Source organism: Sebastes umbrosus, chromosome 5 (assembly GCF_015220745.1).
Source record: "Sebastes umbrosus isolate fSebUmb1 chromosome 5, fSebUmb1.pri, whole genome shotgun sequence".
Taxonomy (NCBI): Eukaryota; Metazoa; Chordata; class Actinopteri; order Perciformes; family Sebastidae; genus Sebastes; species Sebastes umbrosus.
In genome coordinates, this window is record NC_051273.1 from 12,485,978 (window position 1) to 12,511,020 (window position 25,043).

General features: G+C 39.7%; 1 protein-coding gene across 1 annotated transcript in view; it reads left to right on the forward strand.

Moving 5' to 3' along the window:
• LOC119488894 (BMP/retinoic acid-inducible neural-specific protein 3-like) overlaps positions 1-25,043 on the forward strand; it is a 63,698-nt gene that overhangs the window by 31,417 nt on the left and 7,238 nt on the right. Inside the window, exons 5-7 of the mRNA XM_037770894.1 lie at positions 15,781-15,886; positions 16,314-16,550; positions 22,126-22,348. Of these exons, the coding sequence (XP_037626822.1) occupies positions 15,781-15,886; positions 16,314-16,550; positions 22,126-22,348 (566 nt within the window). The remainder of the gene's footprint in view (positions 1-15,780; positions 15,887-16,313; positions 16,551-22,125; positions 22,349-25,043) is intronic.

A 25,043-nucleotide genomic window follows, 5' to 3' on the forward strand; every position in this document is an offset into this window, starting at 1 on the left:
ATATTACGCCAAAGCGTGTAATAGAACCGCCCATCCACCAGAGTATAGCATGTCAGTGTCACGTTTGCCTCGTCGAGATGTGAATACACGCGTGTACGAAGGCACAGTACCAGCAGGGGTAACAAAACCACTCACTTAGGTTTAGGCAACAAAACCACTTAGTTAGGTTTAGGAAAAAATTTCATGTTTAGCCTTAAAATAAGTAGGCAAACTAAATAAAATATGTACGGAAACAACGTAACATCAGTATGCAAAACACAAAAAAAATGTCACCACCGTAGCTTACAAAACAAAAGACCAGTCTTGAACTCTGTCTCCTGGTTGAAAGTCCTGTGTTTGTTGGACCCATCCAACTCCCCACACACCCGCCATAAGCGGTCTCTCTCTTGTTTTATTCTGTCACTAGCTCTAAGCGTAGCATATTCACACGGATGCACATACTATACATTGCAGTCAGTACAGACTACATGGCGTGAAAATGACACGCCTAAAGCAAGAATGCCATTCTTCTAACACGCTTTTGCCTTGCGCATTATTGTGTCATTCACACACCTTTCCGTGCGACCAGGCTGGATGATCTACGATGCAAGCTCACAATTTTCTCTTAATTTGCATGCCTAGATTGTACATAGTACATTAAGCAGTCATTAACGAGCTCTAAGACAGAACTCCATTGGAAAAGCAGAACCATCAGGATCTGTATCCCTCATTCTGACTCTGTAGCTGCAGCTAAACCACTAAGTTGCTTGCCTTTTTCTTGAGCCGCAGCCCATTTTTCATTGACTGATCCTTAGTGATGCCCCGCTATACAGTCCATCAGAGATAAAACTGTACATTCTGTAAAGTGAATTGGCAAGAGGACGTTGAGCTGATTTGGCAGCCGGCGCTGAACCAAAGTGCTGCTAAAACCCCTCTGATTGAGATAAATAGAGAAAGAGCCCTCTGGGGTACATTCGTTTGTGAGGCATTTTCAGGTGACTGATGTAAAATATTCACGTCAGCAGCCTTTAATTCCAAACATGGGTTTTTACCTCGCCCCGATGAAGACGGATGCCAAAACAAAGCTGCCTTTAAGAAGAGCACTGGTCCCCTGGTTTTAAGAGATAACATAGTTTAAATAGTAGAAAGGCCATGCCTTAAGGCCTGGAGGACTGAGTGCAGCAGCACTGGAAAATAATCAAAGACGGTAAAAATGAGATAAGAGTGCGGAAAAAAATGTCTCTGCTGTTACATAGTGTGATGAATCAGCCCCTCCATTTCAGTAATTTCCTTTGAGAGCCTCCATCATTTGTCAAACATTTTGTGGTTTGAGTCAAGGTGTCATGTGCGACTGAACAGAAGAGATGAGACGAGGACAGACGGGCCTTATTTAGCGGGCCTTTTAGCCCCGGATCGAGGCGCGTCAGTTAACGCAGGAAATGCTGCATCAATCAACGCGCTTACCTTTGATTTGCAGCCCGGGCTCCTCTGTATTGAAGATTCATTAAACTAAAGTTGGGAGGAGAATATCATTGACGGGGAGGAGAAGTGATGAGGAATGTTTGACCCAATTTGCCGAGCGAGCCTTGAGTGCTCAGTCAGTCGTGCGGCGTTACACTTCATTTGCTGGCGTGGAAGAGAACACGGGTAGGAGTCGAGCTTCAGAAATCAGATAATGGCTGATGAAGAACGGCTTGCAGAGAACACGGCTCCCTGAGTTTGGGGGCAGTTTTGATGGCAGGATAAACAAAACAAAACCAAATAAGAAAAAACAAAGCGCTCCGTTATCACAAGCGTGGATGAATAATTCATTACGGGCAGATTTGTTTTTTTTGCATCTTCATTATTCAGAAAGGAACATAAATGTCCTTCTTTTTGCCGTGTTTTCAACCTGTTTAACCTTTCTACAGGTTTCCTTCCATGATATGAAGGGTGAAGACGCCTCAGATAATCGTTTGGTATAAATAGATGGATGATAGCTCCTGGCTTTAGCGTCGTATCTCCAATGTCAAGAATTTAGCTTCTTTCAGGTTTTTCTCTTTAATCTACAGCTGGTTCAAAGAAGTGAAGCCAATAAATGCGCAGAATCCCATTCGCTCTCTTGGCCTCTTTTCAAGTGACTGGTACTTCCTGTAAAATAGCTTCCCTCAGTGAACATAACACCACATACTGTACAGTATTAAATTCCACTTTTTTCTACCAAAGGTTCCCCTCTGCTCCTCCCCTGTGGCTTCGAGTGGCTTTTCTTTTCTTTTTTTTTTTTATCTCACACGCTCACAATAATCTCATTCTGATGCTATTTTCCTCCTTTTCCACTTTTTCTTAGAGTTTATAAGCTTATCCCTCGCTGGTTGACATTAGAGTGTAAGTCAGTGCAACAAAGTGGTCTTAAAACATGCATTGAAATCCTCAAAGACTGAATAAACAGCCGGAAAACGTATCTCAGATGCAAATGTGGATTTGCACATCTACCCTGCCGCGGTGATTAAGCCAACGACAATCCTTGAAGGTGCAGCGAATGAGGCGATTTTCGAAATGAACGATGATTTTCCATGAAACATTAATGCTATCTTGTATTTTTTTTTTCTCAGGCAAGCAGAAAGTGCAGCCATTTAAAGCCCATTGTTGCTCAATCTGACAACACAAGCTCGCTAAGTGACATTTTGTCCTGTTTCCGTGGAATTATTCATATGAGGGATTTGCAGCAAGTGATGAATCTTCATCAGTGAAATGCTCTCACCTAACTGGTCTTATAATAATATTAAAGCCTTACATTTTTAAATAATGGATGTGCCTCGGAGCCATGTGTATCAGTGGACCATGTTAACAGGCTAAGTGCTGCATTGCCCTGCCGAGGCCCCACACCAATAACACAGAGGCTATCATCCATCTATGCACTGTGCAAGAGGAGCCATAATCTGATTTAGATAATACATATATTTTAATTGCCAACTTGTAGCATCATGTCCTTTTATCGAGTTCATTTTATTAAATTTATCAGCTATAAATATTCACTTCCAGCATCTCATTGAGATTTTATATTGTGGTGACTTATAGCTTAGTCCAGAGGGAAAATTATAATTAATTTTATGATAAATTTTACATTTCTTATTAATTAATGAACATTTGTCTTAGGTGTGTTCTTTTTTTTCATATTATCCTGCTTTCTTTATTTGCTGCGTCTTGTACTTGCTTTTGCAACAACACTATTATTTCTGAAATAAAGCATATTTGAACTTGAGTTCTATTGGGAGCACTAAGCCCGACAATATCTCTCCCTCCGCTGTAGAAACTCAGTAAAACTAGCAGCTGAGAGGTGTTCAATCCAGTTACGATGCCAAATTCCGGCTCCGGCTCTCACCTGCTCCAACAGTTGAAACGACACGTCCTGAGCCACAGCACTTCTGGGCCGCTGTGTTGTCTGAAAGTGGAATTATGTCAACTTTCCAAGCAGCAGTGTTTCCCTGAACGTCGTCTCTGGCAGCAGGCAGAGCTACATTTCCACCGACAGAGTGTAATATGAAAGCTAAAAAGGATGCCTTCAGGGCTCACTTGGGAATGTTTGCTTGCTGCTTGAATATACAGACTGCTGACAAATTAAAGGAAAAATCAGAATAAATGACAAACAGAACAAATGTCGATGCTTCCATGCAGGTCTCGAGAGCTCAGTGAATGGTTTGATGAAAATGATGAATCATATCTGCTATGGCATTGGCAGTCACCTGATCTCACCCATAGACTGAAGATAAGAAGTGGACGTAAATACCGTGACATCACCCATTGGTTTGTGGACTACTCTTTCAAAGCCTCGGGTTAGGCATTTTGGCCGTCGCCATATTGGTTTTTGGCCTTCCCTATCTTGTTTTTTTGCAACCAGACGTGACACGAGAGGTAAGTAAAACCGAATGCTGAATAAGACATTTTTAGGCGACCAAATTGTTACAATTAACTTGCATGAACTGAAAACACACTGTGAAAGGGTTAAAGTTGTAAGACGAAAACACAGACAACTCCCAGACCGTACAAGGTTGTGGTAGCGACCTGTCGATCACAAGGTAGCCACGCCCTAAAGCATACCCTGCTTCATCCTCTATGTTACTATAAATGGGACCATAATTTGCTAAATGAACCAACACATTATCTCTCCCAACTCGTCAAACACCAACGCACGGGGTACCCCTCTTGTGTTTCTTTTGGACGTGTCAGGGACGGCATTTCAATATACGCTTGTTACATGTATAGTGTTCTTTCAAAATAAACTCCCATTTTCACAGGAAGTTTAGGCAACACAACCACTTCGTCAGGTTTAGGAAACAGTCGTGGTTGACGTTAACTTCACTCACAGGGCTGACGATACTAACGACTCACGTGACTAACAGGACTGACGATACCATCGAGTCACATGACTAAAGACTGACGTGACAAAATAAGTCAACTTTTATTTTGACACGGAACATAAACAGTGGTATCCTGGTTGAAAGTCTTGTGTTTGTTTGACCCATTCACCACCCCTCACACGCGCCCCGAACGGACTCTCGTGCTATTAATACAACTTCACTCGCTCCGACCGTCGAATAACGCCGCGGGTGGATTTACGTTGGAGTCAGTTGACAGCCCGTTTCATCATGTACTGTTGCTAAAGGGTGCCTCTGTGTGTCGTTGCTGATGCCTTGTGGTGATAATTGAACAGCGGTATTTGACGAGTTGGGAGTGAGAACGGGTTTAATGAACATCATGCTGTATTGAAGAAGACTTGAAACATGCGATTGAGACCATAAACTCATGTTTACAATGTTTACTGAGGTAATAAATCAAGTAAGAAGTAGGGTCCTATTCTCATTGACTTCTATACAATCTGACTTATTTTTGCAACCAGCAGAGTCAACCCCTGTGGGTATTAGAAAGAATGCAAGTGTAAAGCATTTCCACATTCGCATCAATTTTCAGAACCCTGGGTTGCTGCCTGATCTCACCTCAGTTGAGCAGCTATGGGAGATTTTAGATGCATGTGTAAGACTTTGTGGTGATTAACCATTTTGCTAAGATACTTTAAGTTGATTTTTCCAGTAATTTGTCACCCATCTGTAGTGGACTTGCTGGCTGTTACCGCTCCCTTTTCCTTGCTGTGGGGAAATATTGTATAGGCCTATATGCAGATTGTGAAGCTTAGCACTGATCTGATAGTAACTGAGCTTTTTTTTTTTTTCACTTGCCAGCTTAAAAGCTTGCTGGTTCAAGGATTTGTGTGCACATTGATGATTGGTTGGAAACAGACACATACAGCACAGGAGGAAAATTACTTTAGCTTAATGGAAAACCGAAGCTTTAGTGAATTTATGAAAACTGATTTGCTTTTTTAGAAACAAGTTTCTGTTTTGTTACTATGCTAGCAATGAATATCAATAGTATGACTCGTGGTTTTGATTTGTTATATTATGATAAAAACAAACGCACACTCCTATTACTATGGCAATATTAATTTGCATCCATATTAATCAGCCCTGAAGACATTTGAAAAAGCTTAAGATTGTAGGACTCTAGAGGTTAGACAAGATCTATTTTCAGAATGAATACATTCTAAAGGAATATTTATACAGTGAGAAGACATCAAAAGGCGAGCCCAGAGGGCAAAGTGAAATTCATAGTGATAAGATAAACAAGTCACGTCCACAGCATGTGGTAGCATCGCAAACTGCTTATTCTAGGAAAGCCTTTAAGAGCAATTAAATGTTCCATTAAATACAGCTGTTAGTTATTCCAACACAGTCAGCACAATTATCTTGTACTCGATTATGGCACATTAATAATTCCCCTACCAACTGATCCACGTCATTTGCATATCACATTGTTTGAATCACTTGTATGTTTTCTCGCTTTTAGCAAAAAAAAACTGCCCCGTGGGGTCTTGGAAGTAGTGAAATATACAAAACGGATTTTTCTTTTTGGGGTCGATTTCTAATAGAGAAGGCTGACTGTGCACACATGCTCTGCTCCGCTGGGTTCTTTTTGCAGATGGTCTCATTGCTATGCATAGAAAAGCCATCTTTAGATTTGCATTTGGTCAATTCTCCCCTTAAAGTTGGACATCTGTCTGTGTTAGAAATTAATCTGCGGATCCCTACGGAGGCTGCTCGGATTTTAATTAATTGTGTTAACGCGTCAATAAAAAAAAAAAGAAGAATAGAAGTGAGTTACTCTCCCTCTCCCGCACAGCTCTGTCAGCCTGTCCTGCCTAAAATGATTAATACCATTCTACTCACAAGACAACATTCAAGTTATTGTAAATTGAAAACAGTAGCTCTGTTAATGCGGGGGTAGGCAGAATATGTTTGGCTTCATTGGGCAAAAATTCCATAATAACCTTTCAGCATATTGCAATTCAAGTAAAAAACTAGACCTCTGCACCTCCTCATGGCTCTGTTTTCAGGCTTTGGAGCCAGTGATGGGAGACTTTGGCCAATCACAGGTCATTTCAGAGACAGAGCATTCATATTGGCTGTTCATTCAACGGAGGCAGCTGTCAATCACTCGCGAACTCCGATCAAACGGTCAAACTAGGCAGCGCTGATCAAAAATGAATTAATATTCTGTTTACTGTAATGTAATTTCTTGGGTAAAATGTTTTCCGGAAAAATCTTGTAGTGTACTGTTTAGCTGTAAAATGAGAAAGTTTGCTTTGGCTGGTGGGCGGTGCTTGGTATTTCCTCAGCTGATCTCAACATTAGGGATATCGAGCCTATAATGACTCAAATCGCTGTATCGGGTATTGGTGACAATGGATCCAATCTATTCAAATCAATTCTATGTTTAAATACTATATACATTTACATTATATAATGGAATTTAATTGTTTGAGTTTTGACCAATTTGTTGCTGCGTTAACAAAGTTTACACTTGAATTGTAATTCCTGTTAATTTTGAAGATGTTTTACCAAGCTACTGGAGTATGATTTATTATTTTAATAATAAATACCAATTTAGTGAATTTATATATATATATTTACTGTTTTTATTTTGTTTTCCTCCGGTCTGTGAAATCGTGCAGATGCCATTAGGAGCATCGGAGGACACAGAGGCACATGATTTTTTTTCAGATTACCTGTCTCATGCATTGATGTCAGGATATAGTGACAATTTTATAAAAATAACTTTTCTTAATCATATTTGCTCCAATCTCGCCTACTGCTGCTTTAAGTATTATTTTAGTTGGAGACACAGTGTAAAAAGTACATACAGAGCTCCCAGCTTGTATTCATCCTCAGGTCTCTCTGTATTTAGTTTCCTCTTTGACCTTGTAGTTGTCAAAAGTAGATGTCAAAAGAAAGACAACTTTTCTGCCCACAGCGGCAAGTCTTCCTTTCCCTCCTGGCTGGATACCGCATTCGCTGTCATTAATCTATCAAGGAGATGTTGTTACTGTTATTAGACCTTTGGGGAAATATTAAAAGAAGACACCGTCATGGTGTTTGGCAATAATTTGCAAGTGACAGCGAAGGAGATGGATTTCCCTTCCGGTTGGCAGTTTATCTTTGTTGCCCGTGGAGCCTGGATACATACGCATGCTCCGAATCAGGCTTTTTGTCAAGGATGATTGAGCTGAGATTGTGAACAATCTAACCATGAGCTCAAAAAGAGAGGAGATATTCTACTGTGCTCTCTTGTGTGTGTGTGAGTTTTGTCAGCACAAATCTGGTGTTATGTCTTTGAGCCTCGGATATAGTTGCGTCTTTCAAGACTCGCGGCAAAAGTTAACTTGTGAGATATTTTTATGCCTGTCTCAGAAGGTGTTCAGTTTTGACTTAACTTTTGTTTCACACTACAAGTTTTTTACCAATTAATTTCCGTATTCATGCACCGTGTCTCCATGACCTTTATCTTAAGACAGCCTATTTTCGGCTTCATCTAGCTTACTTTCCACACTTGAGGCAATTATTAGGTCCGTCCCTGACATTTTTTTTTTCACTCTTGCTTTGATTGTGTGCATATTTGCTTTGTGTTACCTTTTTTATATTCAGCATTTTCACCTTGAATAGTAGCAGATTTTTGCAGCTCTTAGTTCTGTTTTTATATAACACCATGGGTGTAATAAAACATACAGCTTCCAAAAAATAATTCCCCCAAGAGAGTGTCTAACTGTTTTCATCTTATATGAAGTCGTACTGTATGATATTAGGTGCACTCATGATGTATTGTGAGCGAGCTAGCCTGCGTGAAAACCACCACAAGTACTGAGTACAATAAGAAATAAGCCCCTGTAATATTTTACTCTCCAACTATGCAATGATGTGAACCTGAGTTTTCATGACATGGGCCCCATAAACTAAGGCTACGTTCCAAATCACACTTTTTACTGTATGTACTGTGGTGTGCACACAATTGGACCAGTAGGCAACCTCCTGTTCTGAAAAGTGAAGCCAATACGGAAGTGCCTTAAACTGGCATTCTATATAATAACCAGCAGGGGGCGACTCCTCTGGTTGCAAAAATAAGTCTGATTGTATAGAAGTCTATAATAAAATAACCCTACTTCTCACTTGATTTAATACCTCAATAAACATTGTAAACATGAGTTTAAGGTTTCAAGTCTTCATTAATAAAGCATGATGTTCATTTAGTAAATTATGGTCCCATTTAGAGTAATATAGACCAGAAAGCAGGGTATGCTTTAGGGCGTGACTACCTTGTGATTGACAGGTCGCTACCACGGTGTTGTCCGGTCTGAGAGTTGTCCGTGTTTTTGTCTTAGAGCTTTTACCCTTTCACACGGTGTTTGCACTTCATGAAAGTTAATTGTAACATTAAGGTCACCTTAAAATGTCTTATTCAGATTTTGATTGTGCTTAACTCCAACCTCTTGTGTCACCTCTGGTTGCGGACAACCAAGAAGGCGTCGGCCAAAATGACAAACTCGAGGTTTCAAAATGGCAGTCCACAAACCAATGGGTGATGCCACGTTGACTACGTCCACTTCTTATACAGTCTATGATTAAGGCATACTACTTCATCATAACATTGCGCCTTGAACTTTGACCCTCTTGCTCATATATCAGCTGTGCAGAGGATTGTGGGTCAGAATAGCCAGAAAGCATGCTGGCTTGCATACTGCAAAATGTGATCGGATGTAATAGGACATCCTGGTATTTTTGGCATACTGCATTTCACATACTATGTATTGGGACATACTAATCTTTTTTTTCTGGCATACCAAATAGTATGGTACTATGGGTATTAGAATCCACAGTCTTTTTTCAAGGCTCTGAACACCCACACAGGTGTTTTCAGTTAATCTGGCCGATCAGACCTCGTCTCAGGACTGTATGGGTGTGTATAGACTAATTGATTGACATCTTCCTGAGTCTTCTTTTAGCTTTTTTGCACCTGTTAAGGCGGGACAAATTATACTTTTAACATTCTTATTGGTAGATGAAAAGAGGTCTAATCAGCCAGAATAGATGAAAAACACCTGTGTGTGGGTGCAAAGAGGCTTTAAGCACAACTCAGGTCGTTTTCTCCAATGCACAGCAATATTTTAAAACCACTATATCACCACAAGGCCCTTCAAATGAATATGGTGTAAATATCCTGCCTTTTTATCCAGTATAACTTATACTGACTGTGTTTTAAAAGACCAAAAGACTGAGTGTGGCTACATGGTCAGCTTATTCACTGTTCAAGATGAATACCATTAGTATAATCTGTCTGCTATGCTTTTTCTACAATATATCTTAATGCATTAGTCTCTGATTTATTTCAAGTGTAGCCTAATGGCTGTAGAAAATTGAAGCAGTCTCCGTAAAAATAGTTGTCTTTTTGTCTTTCTTTCTGTATTCAGTCAACCCATATATTGAATCACAACATTTTCATTTAGAATAAATGTAAATATATAATTTGTTTTGGAGTTAAGCCAGCAGAGAATGAGCTGTGAGCCTTAATAGATCACCCGTCTGGTAATAGAAATAAGCATATTCGGCTCGAGTGGAGCCGTGGATCAGTTATCTGCCTGAACAGCTTCAAAAGCTTCATTTGTCCCAGAGAATCATTTCCTTCTGGCACACGGGAGGTAGTTTTAGTTAAAACAGGAAGAGGACGGGTTCTTTCTGCTTGTTCAGAAGTAAATACAAGCAAGCAACAGATGCTGTACACAATAAACATTATCTGGTGTTTTACACTCTGTTAGGTTTGCTGTCATTTCTTGTTTACCAAAATGTTACATTAGCATTTGACACGCCATGCTTAAATTCCACAAAAAAAAAACAGCTTTGCTCTTACTTTTTTGATCTTTACTTTTTCTTTCCACACTGGTGTTAAGAGTTATGGCGATTTGGGCTTCAGTCACAGATCGGTGAAAGGCCCAGAGTACAAATCACAGGTGCTGTTTTTTGTGAATTTACCAAGCAAATTGCAAAGTTATTTCACGCAGCTCTGCAACACAGACAGAAGGACACAGTGGTGTCTGCTTACTGCGACTGTTTATTCAGACAAACAACGGATTTTTGACAATCCGGACAATCCCTGCACACACAACTCACTGTGGCTGTCCACATCTTTCCTCAAATAAACACTCTCTTCACAAATACGAGCTGAAAAAAAGGCTGGTGGACAGAGTTGTCTGCATGTGTGTCAATTGGTGTGATTTTTTCTTTTTTTTTCTTCTCCTCCTCCTACATGGTTGAACCTGTTCTGAGTTAATTAACCTGACTCAGAATAGGTGTGTGAAATCAAGTCCCCTGTCCGCCTCCAGCTGGTGCTTCCAACACACCCACTCATGACAGCCAGCACTCATGACCAGACCTTCTTTCTATTGCTTTTTTATGGATTGATGCTGTCTAATGTGATATAAATCCTTCAACCTGCAGGAAACATTTTCATTTCTAATTATGTACACATAGCTGTTGTGGGACAGATTGTCAGATATGCAAAAATGCCATAATGACGCATGGAGTGTGGATAAATAAGGTGGCCATATCCTCAATATAGGCTGGCGGGTAGATAACCCTCTCTTTAGCGCCAAACCAACAACTCCTGCCAACTTGTTTGGCACCTCACTTCATGTGACTGATCCGTTTCCTAGATTTATAAAAGAGTTCTCCTGGGAAAAGAGAATCTCAAGCTCACCAAATGTGTTTTTCCCCTCAAACTGTAGTAATTTCATATCCTCCAAGCGTCAGTAGCTGACTTTGGGTGTCATTTATTCTCGCATGGAGACTTTACACCTCCCACACAGTCACGTCAGTTTTTGTAGTGAAACCTGCTCTATGCTGCTTCTCTCCGTCACCACATTGTCAGACTGCTATTGTGCAAACTGCAGAATGGGGAAAAAAGGGTGACTTTGACATCAATGAAGTAATCACACCTACTGACAATAATGATCCTATTGTAGCGCGGTTTTCTCCTCCGCCACAGGAGCACCAAAATTGCCAAAAATCACATGTTATACCATGTGAGTTCCCATCATACACCTTTGACGGATCCTGTGTGTCACTGATGTACAAAATAAAGCCATAAAAAGTGAAGAAATTATGTTGAAGGTTCCATAATCATGCTCTGGCAGTCTTTATTTCACCAGTAACACTTTTTAACCAATTTCAGCCACCATTTATTTAAATTTTTGGTGAGGAATTGAGGAAGTTAATCCTACAATTAACCTCCAATGTACTACAAGCTACTTGTTTGTTGTTGTGAAAGGACATTCTGTTTTTTTGTACCACTAAGGAGTAAAGTGAAAAATGAATTAATGAGCTTCTGCCAATAACTGTAGATGTATCAACAGATGTGTGTTGATTTTGATGTCTTTGTTTATTGCTGTATCTCTGTAGGAGGTGTTTTTTAAAAAAAAGGATTCTACTCTTAACTAACAAAGCTAATATTTCAGCATGCACGCCTCTGTAAATTTGATTAGATTGCTGTTGATATCTTCAGATTTGGCTTACAATTAAAAAGGGGATGTCAAAGCAAATTATCTATAACCTCAAACTTTAAAAAGTTCAGGTATATTCAAAGTTATTCACATTTATTCTTATTCACTGTCAGCATAATTGCCTCATTATTTTCTTGCTAGAGGCATGCCTCTCTGGCAATGTCAATCTTTCGGTTGATCCAACACTTTGGTCCAGACTAAAATATCCCAACAACTATTGGATGGATTGCCATGAAATGCTGTACCGACATCCATGGTCCCCAGATGATGAATCATACAGGCTTTGGTGATCCCTTGACCTTTTGTCCAGTGCCGCTATGAGGTCCACATAAAAACTATTGAACCATGTCCCCCTCAGGATGAATTGTAATAATTTTGGTGACTTTTCATAGCATCATCATCAGGTCAAAATCTTAATTTGTCCAATACTTCAACGTATCTTATACAACGATTCGTACAATATCCTACGTGAAGTTGTTCCTCATTTTTCGTGCGTTCTCCTATGAATGTCCAGCAACACGTGTCAATTTCCAGTTGTTACACGCATACAATTTTTTTTAAATAAACTTCCGTCTTAACAGGAAACAACATGCTTAGGTTTAGGCAACAAAGCTACTTAGTTATGTTTAGGAAAAGATTGTGGTTTGGCTTACAATAACTATGTTTGAAATACTTGGTTAAGTTTAAGCGATAAAACTACTTGGTTAGGTTTAGGAAAAGATTGTGATTTGGGTTAAGTGGCGTTTCTTAAGTATGGAAGTTACATGACAAATAAGTCTATGCAAAACCCAGGAAGAGTGCCGGGCTATGAAAACAATTTGGCGTAGGCCAAACTCTGGAATTACAAATTAAGGCTTGTCACATGATGCCAATGGGCCCAAAAATACTTTTTCCTCTAGACCTACAGTGGGAAAGAGACATCTGTAAAAGAGTTATTATCCTTTCTCTGTTCATGTGAATGAACCTGAGATTGACAGCTGGGAGGCGGGTTTAAAGGAAATGCTTGTGCATGTTAGTGCCCATTGATCAGAAGTCAAACGTTTTGCACCACTGAGCAACTTTCATAGGAATTAACGGGTCCCTGCCTCCAATGCTGTATCTGCTGTATTCTCTTTATACATCCATGAGTCAACATTTGGGTTAAACTAACTAAAGTGGCCTTACTTAAGTACAGAACTTATATGAACTTATATGACAAATAAATCAACGTTGAGTTCTGGTTACACATGGGACATTAACAGCAGTCTCCTGGGTGAAAGATTGGTGTTTTTGGACCCACCCATCCACCCTGACCTCCTCCCTATGTGAAGTTTGTCACTCTTTATACTTCCTGGTTCACGATTACATGGGATATGAATTACAGTGCATTACTTTTCGTAGGTATAGCTACGAACGGTGTATGAGATCAGCCTGATTACTTTGGTTTATGACAAAATATGTACAAAACTTATATTTCTCTCAACCTCAGCTGTACTTTGTGCTTAGTGCTTAAATGTTAGCACACTAAAATGCATGTTAGCATGCTGACGTTTGCATGTAGCTCAATGCACGGCTGTAAGTACATCGCAGAGCCGCGGGCACGGCTGTAAACTCTTCGTCTTGTTGAAATAAGGGAGCACTTTTATTCAAGATGACCTCATCCAGTATTAACAAATCAATCCTCCCAATTGCATTGGAGTTAATGTTTATTTGTATAACACCATATCAATAAAAATGCAGTTCAAGTCCTTTGCAGGACAATAAATTAAGAGAACCCTGATATCTGGATGATGATTCATTATCTGGCTTGCATCATGTTACATGCAGCCTGGATTAGTTAAAGGGAAACTTTGCCAATTTCACACATTTGAGTCTGTTTAGAGGTCTTAGACTACTACTACATATGTGAAAAAAGTAGTATAAAGCCTTTTGTTGCTCCAGAAGGAGCAGCTTGCAATCTGCTTAATTGCCTCAAGTGATGACACTTGCATTGTGGGTAAAGTAGGCGCCATGTTTTGACAAGGAAGAAGAAACATGGAATGAATAAAAAAAGATAATATGCTGTATCTGGTTCAGCTTCATAGATTTTTTTGTATTATTCATTATTTTTGTCCATTGTGTGTTTGACAATGTAACAATATTGCAATGCGAAATTGGTGGAGTATTTATTGAAGCCACAATTCAATAACTGTTCCACAATTAACAGATGATTTGATTGTCAATCCTCTCATCACATTTCAGCCTGTGCAGTCCTGTAACAATATTGCATGCCTCATGTAAAAGTTTGCACCGAGCAATTACATGAATCCTCAGGTGACTTTATAATTGAATAGGACATGCTTACGCTAGCATCACAATAGATTTTAGCATGTTATGGGTGTCAGGGGGCATTGTAATGGGGAGACACAATGTAGAGATGAATTTGACAGATGACACCACAACTTACTCATTATGCTTTACTCCAGAGATCCAACTCAATGTCGAGCCCACTCACTCACAAAGCAGTAGTACTCAACATCCATCTTGGTCTTGTGATCGGTCTCAAGACCCCTCTTTGAAGGTCTCGATCTCTCCTTGGAATCGATTACATTTTTACTCGGTCTTGTCTTGGTCTCAGTCAAAGAAAACTCAGGATTTTTTTACAAGACTACAACTGCCGGGATTTCACTAAACTGCCTGTGTATATTCTGATTTATTTGTTAAAATCATTACTGTGATTGCTCCTAGAAAACGAAGGAAAAACCCAACAAAAAAATTCACCTTTTGATTATTTTTTCAAGACATTTCTCATGGTACACTTATACACACTATGTATGGCAATAAAAGAGGTGAATGAAGAGGAATCTTTATTTGTTTTTGACGGGTGTTTTTATGGGAATGTGCATCTGTCAGATCAATTTGAGGAGTGCCTATGTCTGCATGCAATTTGAGGAGTGCCTATGTCTGCATGTTCCACATTTTATCTTAAGTGTCATGCAGTGTGGAACTCGCACTGGTCTTATCTTGGACTTGACTTGGTCTCAGCCTGCCTTGGTCTTGGTCTCAACCCCTTGAAGTCTTGGTCTTGTCTTGGTCTCGATACACTCTGGTCTTGGTCTTGACTTGGTCTCGGTTTAGGTGGTCTTGCCTAAAACACTGTGACAAAATTATTCTCAGGTGTAATTAATAATAGATTTTTTTTGTTTCTTAGAATAGGAAATAGTGAAGGGAAAGTGTATTGTCCCTAGTAGGGATGTCATGAGAACCGATACTTTGGTACCTAGTCAATGCCAAAATTCTGAAAACGTGACGGTACTTATTTTCTGCAGTACCATATAGGTACCGGGGGCCAGGGCTTGAGACTGAAGGTGTCCCGTCATTGCGGTTACAACAGGAATATTCCGTGAAAATGCCACATTGTGAACAACAAATCTGTGTTCAAATTGGCAGGAGGGGAGCTAGTAACGTTAACTGTTAGCAGCCAATGGGAAGCACAGTCCTGCTAACGTACAGTGTCGGCATTTAGATACGTTACGATACATTCAAGTTATATTAAGTAAAAATGAGTATTGGGCGAAGGTAAATTACAACGTTATCATGATGTGTTCAAATGTTATCTTCTAAAATTATTTTTTTGGCTAGAAACTTGAGGCGGATCATCACAGGTTAATAATAAATCGCAAAAGACAGTATGCAAACGGCAATAAAGTAGTGTATGTTGAAGTACACAGGATTCATTGTTTTGTTTTTGTTTTTTACCGTGGTATTGAATTGGGTATTGGATCGACTACTAAATTTCTGGTATTTTCCACTTCCTTATTTTTTCCTTTATTCCTCTCTCTCCCTCTATGTATATTTAATGCCATTAGTGGGTGTTTTCTCAGTAGGCTATGTATTATTATGTGCTTTTGTTTTCCTCCCTTTAGGTGACCGAAACAAGGACGGGCCCTCTCGGATGCAGTAACTATGACAACCTCGACTCTGTCAGCTCCGTTTTGGTTCAGAGCCCTGAAAACAAGATTCATTTGCAAGGTTGGCCATCCATAATTGAACTCCCCCAATTTCTGATGGAATTGTCGCAGTGTCTGTTCTCTGGCAAGCTTATAACTGCAGCGTGAGAGTGTCAGAACGAATTTAGCTTCAATCACTCTTTCGCTTGTTTTGCCATGCATGCTTGCAGAGTTCTGAAGTGAATCCCAGACAGTAATGATTCAGAACAAAAAGTCGCAGGACTGTGCAGTAAAAAATAAAACTTTAAGTGAATCTCAGCATATTGCATGTGACGCAGAGCATATGTCAAGCTTGGCAAAAAAACAGAGGAAATGAGTGCCGGCCTTCAGTGATTTACAGATCTAGCTCACTACAGCCATCTAAACACATTTTCTGCAATACCTAAAGCACTTACAGCTCCATCTTCATTCATCCATGTGACATTTCCATGTTGTTGTCCTTGCCTCAGGCCTTCAGGCTATACTGCCAGAGTACCTAAGGGCCAGGTTCGTGCAGGCAGCTCTCAGCTACATCGGCTGTAATGAGGAGGGCCAGTTTGTGTGCCGGGACAATGACTGCTGGTGCCAGTGCCTCGCCGACTACCCACAGTGTAATTGCCCCGAGGTGGATCTGAGGGCTATGGAAGCCAGTGTGCTGAAAATCCGAGATTCCTGGAACATGGCCAACCGAGACTTTGAGGAGTCAGGTCAGTGTTATCCTTTTTGCGCTCGTTCAATGGCTGTGACCCTCCCGCTGACAGCAAATTAGAGCCTATTGTTAGAGGAGCCGACGGGCAAAGCAAACAAAGACCGAAAGGGACAAACAAGGGACAATTACATCCAATCAATGTGATGGGAATTCAACGGTACACAGAGGAGCAATTTTTAAACCAGCATCTTGCAAAATTATATGAAAACAACAGAGAAGAGCATCTCTTGCCTATTAACAGAAATGACTCAGATTTTAATGGGTTTTCAAAGTCCCACTGTTAGTTGTGGTCATAGCCTATAAATTATTATATAGATTAAAAAAAAATGACAACAAAATATTTATCCCTCCCATAAATGTAAAGCACTTTTACATATTTTTAATTTCTCTTTCGTATAGATTTTGATTGAAACACCATGCAAAACATTTGTTAGACATGTGTTGCAGCTGATATTACACAGTAAGGGTGATGTCATTTTACATTATCATTTTATATATATATATATATATATATATATATATAGTGATAGTGTCATATTTTTTGCAAGTTCACTTGAGTAACTGTTTATTAATACATTTTTTGTTGGGCAATCTGCTGAATTAAATGTTTGACAAATTTAAGGTTCTTCATCACATTGATTAAATGATCCTATAAATCCAATACTGCCATAAAACAGTCCTGCCTATTGACTGGCAACATTTCCCTCAGTGGCCTGATACAGCCAGAGATATTAAAGGCATAGCTGACTCAGTGGAAATGGCGTATAAAAATCTCTAACAGTTGACAAATCTGTCATCTCACAGCGAATGTTGTCAAATCACCTAACGCTCTTCTTCGGCATTCAAACAACTACCTCTCGCTGCCACTTGAGCCTGTCTGTGTGCGGAAATTGCACAGTGTAAATCTCAATGTCCAGAAAATGAAAGGGTAGCGTTTACAGTAATGTGACTAGGTCAACAGTGATTCAGTCGACTGAAGGTTTTTCAGTACCGAAGGGGAAGCTGTCACACCCCGGAAACAAACTACAGTAGCAGCCTATGATGTAACCTATGATGTAATGTTTCGCAGCTCAGCTGTAGCCATTTTTTTCAGTTAACCTCCTGTAATACAGCTAACCATTGTGCTCACAGTGTTCACTTGGGGTGAGTGTGAAAAAAGCTATTGTACAAACAAGCTTTTTGCAAGGAGATTTTAATCAATGAATAGACACACTGTTTGGTGCACACTTTGACACTATTAAAAGTAGGGTTGGTAATCTTAAGAAACTATCAAGGGCACACTAGATTTTTCAACACAGCCACCAGAAAAGAATGTTGGCATTGGACGTTACTGCAAACCACAGATACGGCGAATGGTGACATTTCTGAACCAAAAATACACTTCATGAATACGTTTCCTATCAGCCTTGTATCATGCTTGCAGAAACGCAATGCCATGTGGTTAACGTTGTGAAACGATTTGTTAGGCTTCTGGAACAAAACTACTTGGTTAACGTTAGAAAAAAGATTATGGTTTGTGTTCAAATAATAATGTAACAACATAACGCAACGTAACAACGCAACATAACAACCGTAACAATGCAACAAAACCACTATAGTTACGTTTCGGAACAAACTACATGTTTGGGCTTAAAACTACTAAGTTTGTAGAGTAAAAATCACACTGAACATTGTGAACACAGGATACGAGCGAACAGATGATTGTAACGTGACACACTGGACACGAACAGAGGTCTCCTGGATGAAAGCCTTGTATTTGTTGGACCCATCCACCCCCCTCCTGCCGGCCCAGTGTGTCTCTTTTCGCTCTTTATCTCACTTGCTCTGTTCAAAAGCAAAAAAGTCAACATTCAACGTATCCCTGGTTTGCAGAAACGTCCAATGCCAACATTTTGTTTTCCTGGTGATTGGGCTGAGATTTTAAAAGTTATCCAACCAAAAAACCCAGCCCAGTGTTGCCAACTCTTTTTCAATTAAAGTAGCTAGCAACACTAGCTCGCCAAGTTGGCAACACTGACAGCCCGTCTCTTCAGGCCTCCTTCCAAAGCCATTCCGCCAAAATTACCATTATGAACGTAAACATATCATCACTTAAACAACAACCTATTGTTAGTACTCACAGCTGTCAAGACAGCGGCTGACTCCTGTGACGCGCAATGAGTGCACGGGCAGAGTGCACGCAGGTAGGCAGGCAAGTAGGCCATCCAACCATTTCATTCAGCCAAAATTTAATGATTGGACGGGTTTATTACAGCCCTGTGAGCCCTGCCACAGATGCCGTTTTTTTTTGCCAGAGCATTTGATTCATTGATTGCTGTCGGAATGTAATGAGAATTCCAACAGATATAACAAATTATGTGTTTAAAGAAGACTACCAACCCTAGCTTTAACTCCAAGGTTGTGTCCTCAAGAGTGCATCACATATTTGACTGAATGTTCCAACATAGCTCTGTTTCTGTGCTCCCTTCATAATTGAAACTGTGAGCTGCATCCACACGCCCTGAGGGCATCGAGCTTGCTTCAGTCATTCCCAGCCCTGCCATAAGCTGTTCTTTGTGCACCTTGCTGGCTGAGTGTGTTATTATTGGCTACATGCTTTCTGTACTGAGGGCAACTTGATTAGCACACAGCTTGCAAAAACTTAAGCAGCAAGGTGCCCTGAGAATCTCAGTTGCAGTGCTGTATTAAATAAAGACAAATAAGTAAGTTCCCTTGAAACCCCTGGGGATCCACTTGTGCATTTGATCTAATAGAGAACAACTAACATCAGCAGCAGAGAGATTAATAATCATGACTGTGATTGTTAAATGAGGTTTCCACAGTCAGCTAATGGCGGACATGATTTGCTTCATTCTTCCACTGAGTGATGCTTTAATTAAGGAACTATATATTCTTTATAGTCTTTCTCTACCACTTTATACAGTTACCTGGTGATCTTCAGTTTTCAGTGAGACAAATAATAGAGTCATATTCATAATGGTATATTGAAATGGACAGAGGACTACGATCCATTGACTGTAGGGTGCAATATGTACCAAGTTAGGGGGTACAGATCCAAGAGGTCAAAATACATTTAAATAATTGGCTTTTCTTGTAAAATTAATTAGAATATCTGCATAAAATTAAGGCACATAATGTATTAATTGTAACCTCATAATTTAGCAATTTAAGAAGAATCTGCTAAATAAGTCTCTCAATACACATCATTAACCTCCAACCCCAATTCATGTTTAACAATGCCCAGAATGTCTCTGTACTTGTGCTCCTCCAAATCTGACAGTGGCTTCTATTTTTAAAATCATACCAAGGGGGAGCGCTCTTACCTTCCCGGGTTCAGCGGCTGACAAGATAATAATGGTGGGCAGAGAGTGGGTTTCCAGGGATGAGGTTTTGTTGTCTTGGTGACAAAATAATGGATGGAGCCCATCAGCAGTGTGCACTTTCCACCAGCTTGACACTATGAAAAGGTTACAGTTTTGTGGACTGTACTTAATTAATCAATAACTTTTACAGAGATTAAAGTAGTGTACATGGAAATACCATAGATTGTATATACAAAGTGGACATAGTCAACGGGACGTCACCTATTGGTTTGTGAACTACGGTTTTGAAGGCTCGATTTCCACATTTTGGCTGTTGCCATCTTGGTTTTTGCAACCAGAAGTGACACAAGAGGGTTGACCTAAGTACAACAGAACCCTGAATAAGACATTTTTAGGCGAACACAATGTTACAATTAACTTTCATGAACTGAAAACACAATGTGAAAGGGTTAAAGTTGTAGGATGAAAACCTGGACAACTCCCAGACCGGACAACGCAGTGGTAGCAACCTGTCAATCAGAAGGTAGCCACGCCCTAAAGCATATCCTGCTTTATTGTCTATTTTACTCTAAATGGGACCGTAATTTACTGAATGAACATCATGCTGTATTGAGCAAGACTTGAAACTAGAGATTGAGACCATAAACTCATGTTTACAATGTTTACTGAGTTAATAAATCAAGTGAGAAGTAGGGTCATTTTCTCATAGACTTCTATTTGCAACCAGAAGAGTCGCCCCCTGCTGGCTATTAGAAATAATGCAAGTTTAAGGCACTTCTGCATTGGCTACACTTTTCAGAACCGGAGGTTGCCGTCTGGGAAATACCAACCGTCCACAATGATCACATGTAATACACTTAACACAGGTTAAAAAAAATGTGGAGAAAACCATAGCCTTGTCTTTTTAAAATAGTTTCCACCCTGATGACGCAATTTGTAAAAGCATTTTTCAAACTGTGGCATGTAATTTTTTGAATACCACAATTGTTTGAATGTGGTGAAGCCTGGTGATATCCTTCTAACAAGTATATATATATATACATTTTTCCTTTATCCTTTCTTTTGTTTTTAATTGTTATACTTTTCATTGCAGCTCTTTGTACTTTCATTTGCTTTGTCTCATCAGATTTTTATTATTACTCTTGATTGAACTTTTCATACAGGGAATGATGTTTCAATTGTGCAAACGAGTAAAGATAGATCTGTGTAGCTGTTAATGCAATGCGTCATGAGAGGGCATTGCACCCCTGATGTGTCCCCTTGGTGACAGGCTCATTACTGAGCCTATATTAAAAAAATTAAAGTATATAATTATGACCCATTTTTTTATACTTACATCTTTAGTAGAAACAAATAGGCTTGTGGCTAAGTGCTACAAACTGCCACTGAATGGAACATTTTGAGAGGTATTTTTAGAGGATTTGTTGACAAATATTAAAAAATATTATCCATTAAACTCCCCATATAATGTAATTTAAATGAATATGTCAAAAGGCGTGTGAACAAATGAAGGAATATGGAAGCCGCGCCGTGTTTCTTTTCTCCTCAGGAGAGCGTCTCCCATTTTAAAATGTAGGCCATGGAAAGCACCCCCAAATACCCTTTTAATATATTTTATTACAAGCTGTTTAATCAACTTATTAATTCCGCAGGAACGTGTAATACACCTTGCATAATCACCAGGGAGGCCATTGACACTTAATTGGTTTTCTAATCAGATGCTGTATTATCAAGATAACGTTAGCTAATTACAAATAGTGCAGTCATTTTCTCATCAGTGTTGCACTTCGCATCGGTTTTTCCATACAACCAATCATGATTACAGTGATGATGATATTGTTATTGAATGCCGTGGAAATGTAATCTGTTTGCTGTGCATTGTGTGTGAAAGCAGACGGCAGCTCTGAAGGGTTGACATGATATATTATCCTCTGTGCTCCTTGTCCATATTTCCCTCGCAGACAGGCCAGCAGAATTAGCCCTGGAAAGGCTGTTGGCTGTTCATTAATGGAAGAAAAAAAAAAAACCTTACCCCAACCTCGTATTTAGCTCTGCCTTTTCCCATTAGCATAGGCGTCAGTATCACTTCCAGTTTGCCCTGCAGCTCTGGAGCCCATGTGGCCCCTAGAAAGTGATTCCCTCATTTGGCCTGCCTAAATTTGCCAAATATTGTTGGAAGAAAGTGAGAGTTAGTTTGGTCCATGCTGGCAGAAGTGTTCAACTTGTCTCTCCTCTCCTCCTGCCTTTCAGATGAGTTTCAGAACTTCGTTCGAAGGCTCCCCACGTTCTACGCCCTGAACATGTCCGCCATCCAATACTTCTGGAAAATGGAGCCGACCATCCACCAACGCTACAAGCAGCTGGAGCTCGGCACCCAGCAGCTTCTGAGCAAAGCGCGGCGCATCGTCAACAAACTCTTCACCCTCAGCAAGAGGTGTCGAACTCAGCCCAAAATTATTATGCTGAGGGAGAGGTGAGAAGCTGATAAGTATTCCTGCTGACTTTTCGGTTAATACGGCTGTGGAAGTGTGTGCGTGCGTGTGGTTGTGCATGTGTGAAAATAAGCAAAAAATTCCAAAGCCCGCAGTCACATCACAAGTCCTTTCAAGCAAACTGTGAACGGCAGTGCTCATTTATTTTCTCCAGCCCACTCTGTGCTCGGCGCTTTTGTTATCCCCTCAACTAGGCATTATGCTAATAATACATACAATATGTTAGCGCTTTGATATTCAACTGAGGTCCTACTGAGGTGAGCTATATAGTGTCACACCTGATGACTTGGCTGCACTCCCAGCCCAGGTCTCCTTTACATGCAGGAAATCAAAAGCCATTCTCCTGTGAAATTAAAGTGTGCAGTGTTTTAAAGGGGGTATGCAAAGTGCGTGAGATCTTCCTGTTGGTTAACTGTGATGAAATCATAGACAAAAAAGTTTTCTGTGTCTCCTCAGTAGATCATTCGATCTATTTTTGTGTTTTTCTCCAAAAAAAAAGTCATATATTCTCCAGACTCCAAGCTTATGAAAAAGAAATGTGATTTAGTCGGTACAGCTAATGCAGCCCAGGTTTATTTTAGGAGTCATTTCAGGTGAGAAACTAAATATTCATCCTCTGCCATGTGTTTTTTTAGCTGCAGTTTTCATCGCCCACCACCTAAGGGAATGTAATCCCTGTTCATTCTTTATACCAATATGTTACCAATCACCAACACAATCTTATCAGACCATACATAAGATGAATTGTTAACCTTAGAGCTGCTACAACTTCAAATGTTCTGCTTTTCTTTTTTTCTCAACATAGCAGATGCTAACATTTTTGCATATAGAGCACAATAGCCAGTGAACTGTAGAGCTAATGTACACTGGTATGGGATATTTACTAAGGATTTACAGCCCACTAAATAGCCAAATTGCATTTGTCCCTTATATACTGATAGAATACACAGATATTTCACCCGCCAATAAAATGCAAAAAATGCAGCATGGCTGAAAATTGCCAGTTGGGTCTCATGTAATATGTATTTTAAGGCACTCCTGTTTGAAGGTGCAAAATATGTGAGGAAGGAATGGTAATACAAATAGCCATCACAGCTGATTTATCACTGTATACTGACCACTAGGAAACTGTATCTGATATTTAATGTCTGGGAAAAGCAGGTGTAAAATCAGCGGCACTGTTTTATTGGATGCACACGATGTGAGACTATAACCGAACACAGTCGGACACAGAGAGAGAAATGTTAATTAAAAGTTTAATTACACAATTACTACAGTAGAGCTCTCCTCTCAGCACAACAACACAAGACAAAAGAGCAGCAACACCCTGTTATCTTTCACACAACTTCACCTTTTGGTTTCCTGCAGGTCCCCCCTGCCTATTTTTCCTGATTTGTAATGGCTCACAGCACGAGCCAGTAATAGTCATTAAGTAGGCTGTGATATTATCCATTTACAGAGATAATCTAGTCAAAGGAGTGTTAACAGTTATACTAATCTCCCACATTTCCATAACTCAACTCAATCACATATCTCTTTGTTTCTTTCTGTCTTTGTTTGTCAGGCTATTTAATAATATTTCCTAACATATTGTTAATTAACTTTATTATGGTCCAGCATGCTTAAATAATCTGTTGTATTTTCTTAAGGGTGTGTTATTATTCGTCCCCCCGGGCTGGTTCTTTTATTTTGAAGGGGTAATGCCGGTCGGAGGCAAAAGGACAGTAATATGGCAGGACTGTCAGTGCATTTCCTTCCAGCACTAACTAATTGATGACAATGCAATTAGATGATTAAATAATAAGCGTCTTGTAGGATACGTGGAGATGAATCCATAAATAAGGCACATCCATACAGTACGTGCAGCTCCGTCTGCCCGGAATGTAATAAATTCAATATTTCTCAACACTTCAGCTGGACAGTATCTGGGACAAATTTAGGGAGAGCAGTAAATGCAGTAATGAGATGAAAGTAAATACTTAAACTGGATATTTTGGATCCCGCTGTGATACAACCTGGTGCTCTCAAAAGATCTAAGGAACAGTCTGTTATTTCATATTAGCGGGGTTCAAAGCTAAGTTTGAAAAAAAAGATGCAGTCCCTTCCTCAACTGACATATTGCATTTTCCTCTGTATCAAAATATTTTAACTGCGGGGTATAATTTATAAGATTTGCACAAAAGACATTAGTAAATTGCATGTCTGACTTTGCAACCCTGTCTACTACAAAATTACATTCCCATAAAACTAAATTGCATTCTCAATTATGTTTCGAGGGAAACATATGTTCTCCTGGATTACGGTCGCAGTTTTAAATAATGTGGCTAAAGCTCTAAATTCAAACAAATCAAAAAATGCAACAACACTACTTCGTTAGGTTTAGGCAACAAAACTACTTTGTTAAACTGAGTAAAAAAAAAATAATAGTTTTGCTTAAAATTATTTTTAGTTTCAAACGGGACTGGAAAAGTCCTGTGTTTGTTTGACCCATCCATCACCCCTCCGCCTGCCCAGTAGTGGACTTTATTGCTTGTTTTAGATGTTATTATACCACCTAACTTTCAATAACGTTTAGGGCTGTCAAAGTTAATGTGATAATAATGTAGCACAAGATTAGCGCAAATTTGTTTCAACGCCACACATGTTTTTAACGCATTAAACAACTCGTGATTTTTA